We start from the raw sequence: 17,778 nt of genomic DNA, 5'->3' as shown, positions 1-17,778 counted from the left end.
AACATGGGTTCTTTTGACAATGTGACTTTGAGTAATGGAAGCGGGTTGCAAAATGCCATAAACATGATAGAAATGTGTCCTAGGTACATTAAATCAATGGCATGTCCAAATAACGATTTCCTGCTGGGTATTAATCTGTGGCTCTTTGAAAAACATGGTCAGATCCAATTCTCTCTTTTTCTTCCTGGCCACCATGGGCCATGCATCAATGCTTCTTCTCTCCCTCTTCCCACCTGCGTCTCCTTCTCTCTCTTCCCCCTCTCTTCGTGTATCATAGGGTCTTCCTTCCCCTGGTCAGGATTCCTGGGAGAGTCTGGACAGGAGTTATGAATGCCCCAGGCTTAAGATTCAGGGTCACAGGCATACGGTGGTATTCTTTGGCATTGCTGGGAACCTTGGCCAGTTAATGAGTTAATTATCTCCCCTATGTCTCCTAATACTAGGTATATTTATAGATACCCATGGTCATTAATGCATTTTCACCCAACAAGCACCCACTGAGTACCTACTGTGTATAAGACATGGAATTAAACCCTAAGGACACAGGGTGAAAAAGACACATGCAGCAAATGCAACAGATGAATTTATCATGGGGATTCTGGAAACACAGACCCGCTTGTAAGTAGAAATTTTCAATTGGTTCCCATCACAGCCCTTGTATACGTGCGTGGGGTGGGGCGTGACTTAACTACACAGCCATCTAAGAAATGCGCCCAGTGCAATCTTTCCCCATTCCCCACCCTCACCCAAAAGAAAGGATGACCCATAGAAGCCAATGTGGGGAAAGGGATCCAATAAGTGACCCAGCTCTCCAGTTCTGCAGTTTCCCAGTGTGGCGAGTGGACGGGATCACGGCCATGCAAGTCAGACGGAGCCATTTTTCAGGTCCTAGGTCTGCCCCTAACAACCAGGAAGATGCAGGTAAGCCTCCTCACTCATAAGCCTCAGTTTACGTACTTGCAAAGTGAAAAGGTGAGGGCTTACCTTGTGGGATAGTTGGGAAGATGAAAAGAAATATGCAAAGCACCTCTCAGGTAAGTGCTTAAGAATACATATCCTCTCTTCTTACCAACAATTTGACAGTTTGGGGGATTCACTGGCAGTATGGCCATTTTTCCCCAAAATATCAAGCCAGCTAATTTTTCCTCAATTCTCTCTTTATGCCCTAACACCCAACGAACAGATGAAAAGAAACGCTTGGTTTCTTAGCTCATTTCCTGTCACCTATGTTTTTAGAAGATTGATTTGTGTCCTCAAGACCCCACCATTTGCCAGAAGTGAGAGACAAACGCTTTACCCTGGGAGATTATCACCCAGAAAAAATATAATCATGTTACCTCACAGAATCCTTCTTAGAACCAATCGGCCTGCCTCAGAGATACTACCTTTAGGAAAGGCCATTGATCTGCTATGTGTTAATGTTGGGACGAACGGGTCCCAGTAATTGTCTATGGCTTTCGGACACTTCGATTTCATCTCAATGTTCAGTAAACTTGTCCTGTCGCCAAGTGGGAAAAGGGAAGCTGCAAGCTGCCACCTCCCACAGGAACCAAAAAGGTGAATTTTAACCTGTTAATCTGTTTGTACTGTCCAGTAAAAAAACAAAAGTCAATTCTTTTAAAGAGAGTAATTTATTGGGGGGTTCGTTTTCTCCATATGAATGTGGCTCAGGACTCGGTGACCTACCGTTGTCAGCTCCAAGGCTTCTGATTTTAAAGATTTGAAGCTCCTGTTATTGACTGTGGATCCCAAGAGGCCCTACTGGATTGGCCCTACTGAGACAAAGCAGGCATTGCTGTCATAAAGGGGGTGCCCTACTGAGGTTACAGTCTTGGCCTCACACCCAACACTCTGCCTTCTCCATCGGACCACGATGTACTCCAGGAACACCTGTCCAAATCAAAACCTCCTGGGACAACGTTCCCACATTTACCCCTTCCATCTCCCCCCCGACCCCCTGCCAGCTCGTCACTCTCTAGCCCTGCACTGGGCTTCCTTCTGTTGCCCAAACTTGCCAATCTCTCTCCTCCCTTGGGGACTTTGCAGCTGCTATTCCCTGTACCTGGAAGGCTCCTTCCCGCCAGCCCCCCAGCTTTTCACACGTTCGTCATCCTTTTCTGGGTCATCTTGCATCTCACCTCACGTTACTCTCTTATCACACCGCCTTATTTATATCCTTCACCAGGCGTATCCTAACACGGATCTGTCCTTCCTTTCCGGGCTGAGTTGTGTTTGAGCTGTGTACATGCTATACCGTAAGATCCCGTCCTTTGTCGTCCCAGCTCAGCACAGCTCTATGCCTCACACACGAACTGTGCTTCAAGTATATCTATTTATTGACTAATCTATTCAGAATTTTGATAAAAAAAAATTTTTCCCTCCAAACCAGAATCTGCCTTCATAATACATTTAACAATCATATTAAAAAAAAAATCTTTGTCCCAAGCGCTGAGCTCTGGGGATTTGCACCTTGTGTAATGAAGGCTTCGGTCAGAATCTGCAGAGTGGGACAAAAAGTGTCCAGGTGCTCATCTGTTCGATCATTATCAACATTACTGTGCCACGTTTTGTGGGTCCCTGGCTGTACAAAGACTAAGAAGCCATGTTTCCTGTATTTAGGCAGCTTACCCTCCAGGGAGAAAGACAAACTATAAGCCATAAAATCGGGTGATAAAGAGATCGAGTGGTAGGGACTCCATGTTTGAGTTCCTTCAAATTCATGTGTTGAAACTCTCAACTCCAATGTGATGGGGTCAGGAGGTGGGGCCTTTGGGAGGTCATTAGGTCAGAGGGTGAGGGCCTCATGAATGGGATTAGCGTCCTTGGAAACAGACACAGGAGAACTTGGTTCTCTTCTGTCCGTTCTCCACCGTGTGATGCTACCGTGAGAGGATGGCCGTCTCAAACCAGAGGGCCCTGGTTGGACACCTTGATCGTGGACTCCAGCCTCCGGAATTATGAGAAGTGTCTGTGTTTAAGCCATGCACTCTGTGGTGACTGGTCACAGTGCCCTGAACAGACCAAGGTACAGAGACTCTCCAGGTTTCTTTGGAAGGAGGGGGAACAAACCCAACTTGGGGAGGGAGTGGTTAAGACTTAAAAGACACAGGAGAATTATCCAGATGAAAGGACACACTCAGAAAATACTCACAGAAATATTCCAATGGTAGGCCTTTTCCTTTTGGTGAAATCCCCCACAAGGGCTGTGTCTTTGTGTTTGCACCAGAAAACTATAACCAGGGCCTTAGACCTGGTCATGAAGCTTTATGCTTCACCAAAGGGCCTACATATTAGGGAGAAACTTAACCAGAAGCTCTCATAAAAATGGCCAGTTCTTCCTTTGATTGTTAATAAATGAGGAAACGGCCCAGAGGTGATGTGGGCTTGCTGTCGGTGAGCTGGGAAACTTCCAGAAGGTCAGTTCCACACTGATCACATCATAAGGTCATATGTGAGGGGTACAGCTGTATCATGACCTCCCCACAGAGAGAAGTTTTCAAAGTTTTTGAAAAGTTTGTGTCTGGGATATATACAAGAGATGGAAGGAAGCAGATGTGCAGGGCTGGAGGAGGGAACAGCCAGAAAAATTAAAACATAATTTTTGGGGGGCACCTGGGTGGCTCAGTCGGTTAAGCTTCCCACTTCGGCTCAGGTCATGATCTTGCGGCTCATGGGTTCAAGCCCCACCTCGGGCTCTGTGCTGACAGCTCGGAGCCTGGAGCCTGCTTTGGCTTCTGTGTCTCCCTCTCTCTGCCCCTCCTCTGCTCGCACTCTGTCTCTGTCTCTCTCTCAAAAATAAATAAACATGAAATTTTTTTTTAAGGAAAGACCAAAGGGGAGGATCAGTTTGGCAGAGAGGTTAAGGACTGGCAGTGAAGCAGGTGGACGGCGTCTGGGTCCTAGGTCCTCCATTTACTAGCTGGATGGCCCTGAACATGTTTCTTAATCTGCCCATAACTCAGTTTAAATCTCTAAGACAGGTAATACCACCTACCTGCAATTGCCGTTGCCGGAAGTAAGTGAATGCAGACCAGCTGGCATAAGTCCAGCTATTTACTGAAGTCTTTAAAAAATCTAATATCACAGGTTATGATGTACTATTATAATAAGCTATTGTGTATTAAATTTTACTACTATATTACAGATACCACTGTTGTCAATGACAGGCTGTGTTAAAGGACTGGGCACATCCAACCGACAGCATCCCCGGACTCACTTGATTTTGACGAACTTCCGACACGGCACAGTGTTCCTCACGCATGTCTCGGTCAGCGGGTCGATGTCTTCCACGATGACAAAGGGGGCCTCCTCCAGGGTGACGATGCTCAGATGATTGTCGTCTGGCTCGCAGTCTGAGAAGGACTTGTACCTCGGCCACACGGCGTGCCTGAGGCTCAGGCTCTGGTTCTCCCACTTGCCCACCTGCATCAGGAAGGCAAAGGCACACCTGTGATTTCTTGCAGCACCTTCTAGAAAGGCAAGTCCTTCCCCATAAGAGGTCTGGGACAAGAACCCTACCCATCCTGAGGGCTTTTCTGCTACATACTTCAATATACACTTTGGTGTCGATGCTAAGAAAAACAGACATAAAGGAGAAGAATCCTGGACGGCCCCCAGGTCTGCCTCTCCCAGGCTAATTAATATGGCGGTGGTACCCAAGCACTGAGATTGCTAGATCTCCCCAGGAGACTCCAAGGTTCTGGCAGATTTTGGGACCACTGGCGGCGGGAGAACAGCATGGACCTTTAGCATCAGACAAATCTAGGCTTGGATTCCCACCTCTGCCATGTACCAGCTGCACAACCCTAGTTAAGCTCTGAGTCATTGTGAACCTCTGCGTGTCACCTATAAATAGCACAACTCCACCTACTGTACAAGGATGTTGTGGCAATTAAACAAGACCGTCTGTGATGAGCAGGCAGTGCAGAGCCCGGCACGTAGTAGGGACTCCACACTTTTTCTTTGAGGTACAGGAGAGAGACAAGGACAGGGAGAAACTTTTAGAAGGTGCCAAGAGAAAGGGTGAGGAGACAGGGAGATGATGCGGGAGAGCTAGAAGGAAGGAGGACGGACAGGAAAGTCAACACAAGGAGGGCGAGCAGGAGAGGAAATGAAGGGCTTCATTTCAACCTCAGATATCGTTCTACTTAAGTTGCAAATTAAAGTGAACTGTTATTAATTTGGCCTGGAGAGGAGACTTTCAGCGCTTAGCACCAAGACCCGTCAAAACAGCACCGACCTGTTCCCTCTCTAAGCGGCAGCCAGCATGTTAGTGAAATCAAACTGAAGCCTGTATGTTTTGAACCTTAATTTTATTTGACAGCTTATTGGCATTATTCAGACATGCACCGGGAAGAAGCCGCTCCCGGTATCACGCTTTTTCCTTCTTCCTCTCGCTCCCACATGCAATTGCTTGACACCGTGGGTCACAGCTTCGTTTGTAATATCAACCTCAAGGAAACACCTTGTCTGAGATGCTAAGTGCCAAGTCCAGGCTTGTCTGCATTGACGTGACCTGCTCACCTCCCCTCCTGTAACCTGAGTGTCGCCAGAAACGAATTGCAGGCCCATAAACAGAATTCAAACACGTCGGACGCCGAAAGGGGTGACGGCGTGGAAGGAGATAAGGCAGACGGAGTGCCCTCAGATCGCCTCATCATTTGGACTGGAAAATGTTTGCTGCTTAGAGCACAATGTTCCATGCGGCCAATGGCAAAACTGTCCAGCTTCGGTGATACCTTCTGTTTTATGACAGTAGCATGAGCAGTAAGGTAATCTGGGCAAACACACTTGTTCATCTGCCTGTGCTGCTATGTGTAACACAGGCTGGGGAGAATGTTGAGCCCATCACGTTCTTCATTCACTCAACACAGATTTATTGAGCACTGACTATGTCCTGGCACCAGCCAGGAAACAATGATGGATAAACCTATCAATTGGCTGTAGGGCAAAGACAGAACTAATACCAATACATAAGCAAATAGGAGATCTCCAAGCTTTTTCTTTTGGGACAAGTTCCATCAATCCTTTCTTTCCACTTCTCTTGGAAAACGCAAACCTTCAAGAGCAGCTGAGTAGTTTAGTTGGTAAGAGAATGGCTTACTGCAGTCAAACAGAACTAAGTGTTGATCCCGGCTTCACCCATGAGCTGGCTCGCCTTAGGAAAGTCACTTAACCTCTCTGAGTTTTATCTGCAAAATGCAGATGGCACCAGGTTATGCCTTTCAGGACTGTGGGGAGCTCTGGATGAGCCAAAATGAACACGAAGCACTGAGCACAGAACTCAGCATGTAACGTACATGGTGGCTGCCATCACTTTTTTATTGTTGTAGTTAGCGTTCAAGACTTGGCTCAAGTATCACCTAATCGGGAAGGGCATTCCTGCTCTCCCCAGTAACACAGAACTTTGCACCTCTCCACGGCAGCTCTTTCATGCCGTCTCATAAGGGTGTCACTTTTGAGCACTCCTGTGTAGGCAGGAAATGTATCAATATTGCCAGTTACTCTGATCCCCATGAATCCTACAGGGTAAGGATTATTATTCCAACTTTACAGTTCAGAGAACTGAAGCACAGAGACGTTGTGTAACCTGCCCAAACTCAAGCAGCTGGGAAGCGAGGGAACCAGAACCCTACCACAGGGCTGTGTGAATCCAAACGTGTTTCTATTAAGTGATCCGTGGTAACCGTAGTATAGCTCCAAGACCCTTCCTTCCCAGCACAGACAGTCCCGGATGTCCCAAGAAACATAAATTAACGCAAAGACTGTTTAGCCAGCAGAATCTTTGGTGATGTCATTGACCACATCTTGTCCCCTACACCGTGGAGTCAGGCAAAGGTCCCCGCCCAAGGCTGACTGCTGGGGAGAGAGGTGGCGAAGGTTTCCTGGAGTGCAGTAACTCCCCAGATCTCTCTAAGTTAGTCTCTCCCTTCCCATGTCTACGTAAGCACCCACTGGTCAGCCAAGGAGGGTGGAAGCAGGTGGTGGTTGGAAAAACTCGATCAGGGCCGAAGCTGCTGTTTCCATGCTGCCCTACATCTTGAGAGCCCCCTCCTCCTCTGAGTCTGACAGGCTGCTCTGGTAGGCTCCCCAGATCCCCAAATCCTGGCCCCAGGATTCTATATACCACATAGGAGAAAACAAAGTGCCTTCACTTTACCCTCCTATATGCATTTTCACGAGGGATTTGAACAGAGTCAGTCCAGTGTTTGTAGACGGGATTAACAGAGATTTTTTTCACTCCATAAGTATTTATGGAGTGGCCCTTCGGGTATCAAGCACTACACTAGACACCAAGGAGAATGTCAGGCATGCAGTGAAGTTTCTACTTGCATGGAATTTTTATGCTAATTGGGAAGGCAGACATGAGTCAAATAATCACACAAAAACATACACCATACAAACTGGGAGGAAGAAAGAAAAATTGGGTCTAAGAGAGCAAATGGGGTGGGGGAAGAAATCCCAAGGAGGGGTTCCTTGAGGAGGTGGCACTGAAGCCAAGATTGGAAGTCCAAGATGAGTGGTGGGGGGCTGGTTTGGGGGAGCGAAGGAAGGAAGGGAATGCACTCCACACACGCAGGGGCCAGATGATGCAAAGCCCTGCAGGTCCCCGTGAGGAGCTGAGATTTACCTCAAGAGTTCATCCAGTCTGTTCCCCAGGAGGGAAAAGATGAATGGAAGTCACTGGGGATATATGTCCCTCTGTAACCTGGATGAAGGTGGGAGTTCTATGACTCCTCAATTCATCCTTGTTTCCTTTTCTTTTTTTAGAATGTTTATTTATTTTTGAAAGACAGAGTGCAAGTAGGGGAGAGGCAGAGAGAGAGAGAGAGAGGGAGACACAGAATCCAAAGCAGGTTCCAAACTGTCAGCCCAGAGCCCGATGCGGGGCTCGAACCCACAAACCGTGAGATCATGAGCTGAGCTGAAGTCGGGAGCTTAACCGACTGAACCACCCAAGTGCCCCCATCCTTGTTTTCTTTTTCTTGATGGGAAATTTTAAACTTATGCAAAAGTGGACTAGGGTAATGAATCAGCATCTTCCCATTCTCTAGTGGCAATAATTACTAACTCAGGGCCAATCTTGTTTCATTTATACTGCCACCCACTTCCCCTGTATTACACTGAAGGAACTCCCAGACATGGTAACATTTCATTCACAAATCCTTAATTCGATTTAAATATCCAATTTCTGTTTGCGTAATACTATTATACCTCAATAAGCTATGTGTTTCTCTGATGAGATGACAATTTCCCAGGCTAGGAGGGATTTTAAAATACACACTGATGGATTTTGAGGATCACAGCTTCTAAACTCAGGGCCTGGCGAAAGGAGGGAGTTAATGGACAGCTGCTGATTGAATCAAGGAGCACCTGACCTGAATTCTTAAAAATGTCAGTGAGTCGGAAACTACTAGTAGACTGATCAGTGTGTGCACGTTCGCCTCAGCTATGGAATCTTGCACCCTCAGCAAAACACTGAGGTACCGAAACCTATATTCTCCCCTTCACTCACGCTTCACATCGACTTCAGCCCCCCAGACACAGAGCCACTGAGAGAGGCTGCTGAAAAGCCTCTGTGTATTACATTTTCCAGACACACCCAAGACCATCATGCCAATGCCAATTTAAAAGGGGCTCTGGCCACTCTCAAGTGTTCAACAGGACGTCAACAGTCAAAGGAATAAACCCTGAATTGAGAAGAACCTTCACTCACATCACCTATGCTTGCCTCAGTACCCACAGGCACTAAATGGGCACAGAATATGTATTCCGCACGTGCCCTTCTCTAACAGTCGTGTCCCAAACGGAAGGACCCCGTGTACCCTGAGGACAGTAGTGATCCAGCACTCTCCCGGCTCCCGTCTTTGTGCTGAGGGTGACTGTCCTGCTATTCTCTAAACTGGACCTTTTTCTTGCTTCAGGGTCGTGCACACCCCACGTGGCAGAGTCCGTAACTTTAGGTCAGCAGTCCTGCCTGACCTGGAGGAGTCCATACATTTCCTGGCCGCGACAGTCCCCCTGGGGTAAGTTCTCAAGGCATCAGAGCAACTGAAGTGATACAGTCACCGTGGAAGCCATGGTCCTGTCTTTGGAGCCCAAAGGGGAAACGAAGTTCCACGAGGCCTTGCCAAACTTCCAGTTAGATCTACACACGATCGGGACAGGAAGTCACACTTCTGTGTGTCTGTGTTGGATACATCCACGTGGACGTGCACATACCGACCCATCAACTTCCCAGGGATCAGCCCCATCCCCACAGGGACCGTTCTTTTCTCTCCCTCACATGGCACAGAGGGAGAGGAGACAGAATAATTAATACCATGAGCCTCGGGGTCAGAGAGACAGGCTCAAATCCCTGTGACCCTGTGCAAGCCACAGCATCTTTCTGAACTTCAGTTCCCTCAACACCAAATGAAAATATTTCAATTTCATTATGGTGCCTTGAGGATTAGAGCGAGATGATGGTGGCAAACGTCTCTGGATCCACAGCAAGTTCTCCATATGTGGCTCTGTTATCGTTAACCCAACCTTTCTTAAGCCTCTCGTTGGGAAAACGGTGAGCCTCTGCAGCAGAAGTGCCAGCTGAGGAGGCAGAGACCCAACTTCCCTTGACAACACGCCCTTGACCTTTGATCTCATTGGGTCTCAGTCTCTTCCCCTGTGACAGACATGGGGAGTGAGGGTGGACCCGATGATCTCTAAGGTCTTTTGGATCTAAAGCTCCATGCAAAGCACGGGAGAAGTTGCCCTCCCATCTCCCTCCTTATCGGGATCAGGGTGACAGAGAATTAGAAAGGGGTGAATGAAGGCTGTGCAGCTTGCAACTTGATGTTGAATTATGGAGAATTCTGAACAGTGGCCATGTCCCCGCAGAGGCCCAGTGACATGCCCAACTCTGAAGAAGACAGGATGGCTCGGAGAACCAAGCTGGAAGACAGAGAAGAAAGAACGAGGTCACCAGAGCCTTCTTGGTTGGGAGTTGTCTGCTGCACAGAAGCCAACGGTGCCCAAATCTGAAGCTTCGCTCAAAGCTGACTCTTGCTGGTTCTCTGCAGAGGGGCGTGGGTTCAAACTCTGACATGGCCAAGCCCCAGCTGTGGGAACTTGGACGATGATGATACAGCCAATCATTAACATTTATTGGGGGGTTTGATAAAGCCAATCATTAACATTTATTGGGGGTTTTACTATGTGTTTCTAAGCACAGTGCTGAGAATTTTCCATGCATTATCGGACTCGGTTCAGTTCTCAGAACAACTCCAGGAGGTGAGGAAGTATGATTGTCCTCATTGCTCGGTAGGTAAACTGAAGCTCAAAGAGACCTGTTTTGTGCAGGTCACAATGTAAATGACAAAGCAAGAACTGAAACTCTGTCGGTAAAACCCAGCGTGCTGCTTAATCTCTATGAAATTTGGTTTCTCTCTTTATTTTTATTTTTTTGAGAGAGAGAGAGCACAAGTGAGTGAGATGAAGAAAGAGAGACAGAGACAGAGAGAGAGAGAGAGAGAGAGAGAGAGAGAGAGAGAGAGAGAAGCGGGGTCACCTGAAGCAAGGCTCATATTTTACCTGAAGTGGGGCTCTAGCTCACCTGAGCTTTCTTTATATTTTAAAGGTAATTAATAGTGCCCTCCTTACAGACTGACTGTGAGGGTCACACAAGATGATAAAAATAAGACTTCCCATTTCCACCAGTCTGGGGAGCTATACATATTAATTCGTGTAATTCTAAAAATAGACACATGAACAAGATGTTACTACTGTTATCTCTGGGTCATCGATGACGGGACCGAGGCACGGGCACAGGGTTTAAGCAGCTTGTTCAGTATCTACGGCTTGAGAGTGGGATAATCAGGATCTGAACCCAGGACTCACTTTTAAATCAGGGAAGAAATGCAACTAGAAATTTTTGCTGGAGAAAAAAAAAGAAAGAGAGAGAGAGAGAGAGAGAGAAAAGAAAAATTTGATAGTGGAGAAACCCAATAAACACCTCCTCAGCCAGATGATTAAGATAAGTATCAACAGGGGTGGGTCAGTTTGGTAGTAGGTCCCCTCGATACGACATGAGGGCAGTGCTGCCCCACCTCTGTGGTCTCTTCTTCCCAAGACACATAACTCAGTTCGATGATAAGAAAAATATCAGAAAAATCCCAGTGTAAGGACATCCTTAAAAATAGCTGACCGACACTCCTCAAAACTGTGGAGGTCATCAAAATACAAGGAAAGGCCGAGAAACCGCCACAGCCAAGAGGAGCCTGGGGAGACCTTGTGATTAAATATTATGGGGTGTCCTGGATGAGGTGAGGGGATGGAACAGGAAAAAAGACATTAGATAAAAACTAGGGAGGGGCACCTGGGTGGCTCAGTCCATTAAGTGTCTGCCTTTGGCTCAGGGCATGATCTTGCAGTTTTTGAGTTTGAGCCCTTCGTCGGGCTCTGTGCTGACAGCTCAGAGCCTGGAGCCTGTTACAGATTCTGTGTCCCCTCTCTCTCTGCCCCTCCCCTGCTCATGAGTGCGCACACGCTCTCTCTCTCTCTCAAAAATAAACTTAAAAAAAAGAATAGGCACATGGCCCTTACTTGGCAAATCAGTACACTTGGTGCCTGAGCCACAGTGATTGGCTCATGAATGTGCATGTGACCTAAGCTGAGCCAATGGGAGTTTTCCCTGGGACTTGTACTGGGATGATTAGCATAGGGTGGCGTGACAGAAGAACCTATCAGAGACTACAGAACTAAGAAATAGAGAAGACAGCAATAAAGTCTGGATGGCATTGCTTGAGCTCTTATAATAATAAAAGTTGACATTCACTGGGCACTTAGTATGTATTAGGCACTATTCTTAGCACTATTTTAATTCTTATAAACACTCTATATACAACAAATAGGCACAGGCAGGCAATTTTTTTTATCTCTATCATGAATTTTTTTATAATTAAAAACAGTCCCAAACTCACCCAAATAGACTGTGTGGGAGGAGAAAAAGAATCTTTACCTTCAAAATAAACTGAATTTTGGTGATAAACCTTTGAGTGTTTTCTGCAAATATACTAAGGTTTTGAGGACAAAGAAAAATAATTGACCTCTGATGGAGAAAAGTGATTCTGTTAAAAGAACCATAAAGAGGGGAAATTAACTTTGTAATGATTTTTTTATCCATTTTTATTAATAAAATTTAAATACAGTGCCTTTAGAAAGCTAATCTCTCTTCAGCTCTTGGAAAATGTTTTGTGAAAGGGCACCGATTACTTATCAAAATGTTCAGCTGCTATTTTCTCAGGGCAGAGACAATTTCATCTCCAAAAACTGTCATAAGTTAGCATTCACCCCTTCGTGTCTGGGTAAATTTGGAGAGATGTCACAGAGGCCACAAGTGGCTGGAAGAAATCAGGTGATGAAAAGATGTTTGTGGCTCTCCTTTCAAAGTGATATGTTTGATCTTATTTGATCTGTTCACGAAATGCTTACAAGAGACAATTAAAATCTCCTCATAACTGGTTTTCTGGGCTTCCAAGCCACCCCCTAAGAACATATCAAAATGCCAAAATCATACATCTACCTTTACTCAAATCCTTCCATGACTCATACTGCTTACACAATCAAATGCAGACTCCCCTTAACATTAATGGACCCTACAACAATCAATCAATCTCACCAATTTCCCTGCTCTCTGCTTTCTGTCCTTTTCCTCTCTCTCAGACACCCTAGACATACCCTCATGCTAGGACATTTGCATTTGCATGTACACCTCCAAACACCGATACACTCGCACCTACACATACTCATATATGTATACATATTCGGATATATATCAGTCTACCTAAACATCTACACATAAACCCAAAGACAAACCCACACCTATACATACACACACTCACACCTACCCAAATTCCCAATGCAGGCATATATACACTCATATCCACCCATACATGCACGACGACCCATATACACATACCCTACACACACACGCACACCTCTACGCACGCGCAACAACGCATACACTTTTCCCTTCTCATAAACACTCCCCAATCGACACCTACTTTCCTGCCTTTGCCTGCACTGTTTCTTCTACCTGAAATCCCTCCCCTTGTCACCTCTACAGATTGAAATCCTGCCCATGCTTTCCAGCTCTTGCATGGAGCCTAATCCTCCAGCTGGAATGCCTTTCTGCATTTCCTGTGCCTTTGGAACATCCCCTCCGGCCCTTGAATGCTCTCACTTCTTCATGCGTGGCTCGGTAGGTGCATCTGGGGCTTTACTGCTGTATACTCTTCCAGGCACCGCAGGAGGCTCTGGGACCACAACAGTGAACAGGGCAGGCCCGGCCCCCATCCCCAGAGTTGCCAATCTGGCTGGAGAAGAGGAGTCAAAGCTCAATGGCAACAAAGGGAGATAATGGTCACGCTGGGAGTGAGCACAGGATGCTACTGAAGACACAGCTTCCTGCTCTGGAAGGGAACCAAAATATGCTTCCAACAGGAAGTGACTTCCAACTCTGAGCCAGACCAGCAGGACCGGTAGGTGGCTTGTGAAGGGGTTCCGTCTTTATCCTCAGGGCGAGTGAAGTGTGTGGAGGGGTGGGGGCAGGGATTCTTGAATACTTTTAATCAGGGGAGGGATAAAATCGGTCTGATGTATTAGAACACTTCTTCCCAACGCAGTGCAGAGAAACGGTTTGGGGCTCAAAGTTTCTGGATGCAGATGGGCTGGGAGGCAGCTGCATTGATCTGGGACACAGGACCCCCTGGTGAGGCCAGAATGAACTTGAGATCTGCAGGGGGAACAACCAACACAACTTAGAGACTGACTGAATGGCTGGGGGCGGGAGCTGAGACCCAGGTTGTCTTGACTGGTAATTCTGTTCAACAGTCCGTCCTGGCCCAGCTTCTACAACCACACAACCCACTTCGGCCGCAGCGCAGGGCTCACCCCCCAGCCAGTTCAATAAATATTTGCTGAATGGAACTCGATTCAGACTGTAGCATACTGTCCTTTTTCACTTAGAATTCAAAGTTAAAAGAGGAGAGTAGCCTGTTTACCCAGCTCCTCTCCTTGGAGACAAGACAATAGGGATTGCTAAATTAAAAATCAGAGAGGAAATTTATTAAAACCGACAATGGAAGCAGAGTTCACACTGCCTCTGCTCCAGGTTGACCGGCCCTGCTTAGCTCATTTCATAACCAAAGGGCAAACAGGCCTTAAAACAAACACTTGGCGTGTGCGAAACATCGCAACACATTTCACTCCAGATAATAAGCAGTGATTTACTCCCAAGCTGGAGAAAACATGAGTAATTAACTCTTCAGGAAGATGAATTTAAGGAGAAAAACAAAACAAACAGGAGGCCAATTTCTCTCCACCTGAAATATAAAGTCTTCCAAAGGACATGAGATAAATGGCCGTGAAGGGAATTTAAAATGATTTAATGTCCATACTTAGCATAAACAGCATCATCGATTAGCATCACTTCTTGCCTCGGCATGCAAATCTAACACAAAAACAAGCTGATGGCAGCTTTACACACGAGTAATTTTGTGTCTTGGGCTGATGCTTGAAAGCAAAAGCAGATCTGAATTCGATTGATCTGGAAGCCACAATAAGGGTGTCTGAGTCACGACCGCGGCCTGATAGGAAGTTGAAATGTGTTCTACCTGGAGTACATCGCAGTTGAGCCCAGTGATTTTTGTTTTAAACCAAGACCCAATCTAAAGCTCATCCCAGATGGTTACAGTCTGCTGAAACCAGAGGTCACACTGACATCAGCTTTCTCCTGCCCTGTATACACGAACAAGCTTCTACACAGAAATTGCTCAAGGGGCGCCTGGGTGGCTCAGTGGGTTAAGCGTCCGACTTCGGTTCAGGTCATGATCTCCCGGTTTGTGAGTGTGAGCCCCATGATGGGCTCTGTGCTGACAGCTCAGAGCCCGGAGCCTGCTTCAGACCCTCTGTCTCCCCCTCTCTCTGCCCTTCCCCTACTCATGCTCTCTCTCTCTCAAAAATAAATAAACATTAAAAATAAAATAAAATTTAAAAAAAAGAAAGAAACCACTCAAGAGCAGTGTGGGTCACTTTGTCTTCGAGGCCATGGGGCCTCAGATGGCCGCTGGCAGAGTGAAATCGAGAGCTGCTTTTTGCATAATGAGGCCCAGGGTCTGCTTCTTTTAAATACATGGGGGACCATGAGCCTTGGGTGTGAACAAGACCTTCTTGGGGGCCGATTAAGAATGCGGCCTCCTAGGGGCGCCTGGGTGGCTCAGTAGGTTGAGCGTCCGACTTCGGCTCAGGTCATGATCTCGCGGTTCGTGAGTTAGAGCCCTGCGTCAGGCTCTGGGCTGATGGCTCAGAGCCTGGAGCCTCCTTCCGATTCTGTGTCTCCCTCTCTCTCTGCCCCTCCCCCATTCATGCTCTGTCTCTCTCTGTCTCAAAAATAAATAAACATTAAAAAAAAAAATTTAAAAAGAATGCGGCCTCCTAGATCTCTGGAAGGCTTGCATCAGTAGGTCTGGGAGGAGGCCTGGGAATTTGCCTTTTCAGCCGGGATCCTAGGTCACTCGGCTCGGGGTGCTGTGAGGACTGTATGTTGGGAAGCACCTAAAAGGATCAGACCTCCGGCTACCAGCAGGATTAAAAACAGAAGTAAGTAAAAGACGGGGATCTTTTTTCTCAGGTTACTTACGTAACCAGTGGCAATTGCCAGCAGATCTAAAATGAGTTTAATCAGCTATTAGAGCCTTAATTAAATTCCTCTCAGTTGAAATTTCAGAATTGCCTAATTGTTACACAGCTCACATTGGAGGAGTTGATTTTTTTTTTTTTCTCCCAGAATAACCGCTCTCAGGATCATCTAATATCTTTACGGATAACAGCGTCAACTGTCTGAAAATCCAGCACTGATCTGGTCATTCATGGAGACATGCTTTGATGGCTGCTACCTCCAGCAACAACCCGCGTATTTGCTCCCCTTCTCTTGAGATTCAGGAGAAGAGCGCAATGTTTGTTCAGTCTCACATTTAAAAGTGAAAGTCTCTGGAACAATGAGCTGCCATGTTCTTGCAAAGTGCATTTATAATCTTCAGGCCTCCAGAGTCCCTCTGTTCCCAGGTCCCCAGGGATGGATAGAAGTTCTATTTCTTTGGTTTACTTTTAATTTTTTTTGCGGGCTCTTAGAAGTGATGGGTCCTGGTAATTAGCTCAACAGTTAATAGCGTTTTCTTTCTCTTCTTTGGCTCCACACTGGAAAGGTACAACATTAGAAACTTGAAAAATCAGCAAAACGTTAAAAAGAGCTCTCTCATAATTACTAATTAACTTTTTTCACATGCTCTCGCGATGTATTGGTCGGTCCTCCTCCCCGCTGCAGTGATGACGATTAGATAATTAATAACTATAATAACCACTGTCTTGAGGTGCTGTCATCACCCGACATGTCTTTTGTCATCTCACCCTGAGATAAGAAACCCAGAACAGGGCGCTGTGCTGAGGGAACATTCCATGGATTAGTCTGAAAGATCCTGCCGCATAGAGTCATGTCCTGGGGAGATGGGACTCCGGAGGCATGGGAGGAGGGGAAAGAACATCTAGAGGTGGTAGCCTCGTAGGTCTCTTTCACGTACGCCCGCTTTGTTTCCTCAGTTTACCTGTGAGCTGATGCTTCTGAGGGCTTTGGATTCCTCCATGGGAAAGGCTCTTACCGCAGGACTGCAGTCAGCCCTTGACGTTGAATTCTACTGCTACTAACACCCATCCAAAAGGCGATTAGAATAATAATAGATCAGGGGGGGGAAATCAACCTCTCAAATGTGAACTGAGTGACAATTAGGTAATTTGGGGATTTCAACCAAGAGGAATGTAATTAAGGCTCTAACAGCTGATTAGACTTCTTCGCCTCTGTGGTAATCTCCAACCATTACATAAGGGGCCGTGGAAGGGAGGGTTCCAACGTCCCTTTGTATCACGGTGTGCTTGAGATGGTGATGGTCAAGACCGAGTGACTCTGTTTACATTGCTGCACGTGTGGCTATCATAACTCGAACATGAACTTGGCTGAGCTCTTCAAAAGGCTGTTGCCTTGGACAAGAAAACCAGAGTGGATGCAGGTCTGCAGAAAGAGCCCAGGCAGAGATGTGAACGGAAATGAGACAATCACAGGGTTTGGAATGGAGTGGGGGGGATCGGGGGGGGGGGGGAAGGCACATAACACAGAATGAGAACCTGACCCATGGTCGGACCTCTGTAACACTAATAGCGGTAACCGCGGTCATTTTTAACCCCTTCGCCAAGACAGTTTTGAAATACGCTCAAGGTTTCCCTTTTGACCTTCCAGTGTACTTTTTTCCAGGCAACTTTGAAAGATCAGCGTGGCTTCTGCTTTTAAGTGAAATGAAATGCCACTTGTGATCTGGCAGAGTAAAGAGCTCTCTGTTGATTGCTTACCGGAATAGTATTTAGCATTGTCAGCAAACGTTAGGGTGAAGTCTGGGCTGATACCTGGGGGGACCCCTCGTTGGTCGGGATTATCAAGTCATTCTTCATTCTTATCAGCCTGTAGATTTGGACAGGACTGGGCATGACTATGGATGGGACTCTTCCTTTTTACTCTTGGGCAACTTCTTCTTCTTTTTAATGAAAACCTTGAAAAGTGGCAAAAATTTGGGACCGAGCGTGTAACAGTTTATAAAAGGAGATAAGTTCCAGGTAATTAAATTGCAGACCAGGGAAGCAAGAGACTTCAATGCATCAACCTGTCTGGAGGGATGGAACAGGCCAGAAGCTGATGGT

The 17,778-nt window shown here is 46.6% G+C and overlaps 1 protein-coding gene across 1 annotated transcript in view; it reads right to left on the bottom strand.

The window, feature by feature from the left end:
* The window catches only part of GRIN2A (glutamate ionotropic receptor NMDA type subunit 2A), a 370,883-nt gene that overhangs the window by 70,308 nt on the left and 282,797 nt on the right, over positions 1 to 17,778 (bottom strand). Inside the window, exon 6 of the mRNA XM_060648461.3 lies at positions 4,217 to 4,422. Coding sequence (XP_060504444.2) covers positions 4,217 to 4,422 — 206 coding nt within the window. The remainder of the gene's footprint in view (positions 1 to 4,216; positions 4,423 to 17,778) is intronic.

Source organism: Panthera onca, chromosome E3 (genome assembly GCF_046562875.1).
Source record: "Panthera onca isolate mPanOnc1 chromosome E3, mPanOnc1 haplotype 2, whole genome shotgun sequence".
Taxonomy (NCBI): Eukaryota; Metazoa; Chordata; class Mammalia; order Carnivora; family Felidae; genus Panthera; species Panthera onca.
This window is presented reverse-complemented; position numbering and strand designations above follow the sequence as displayed.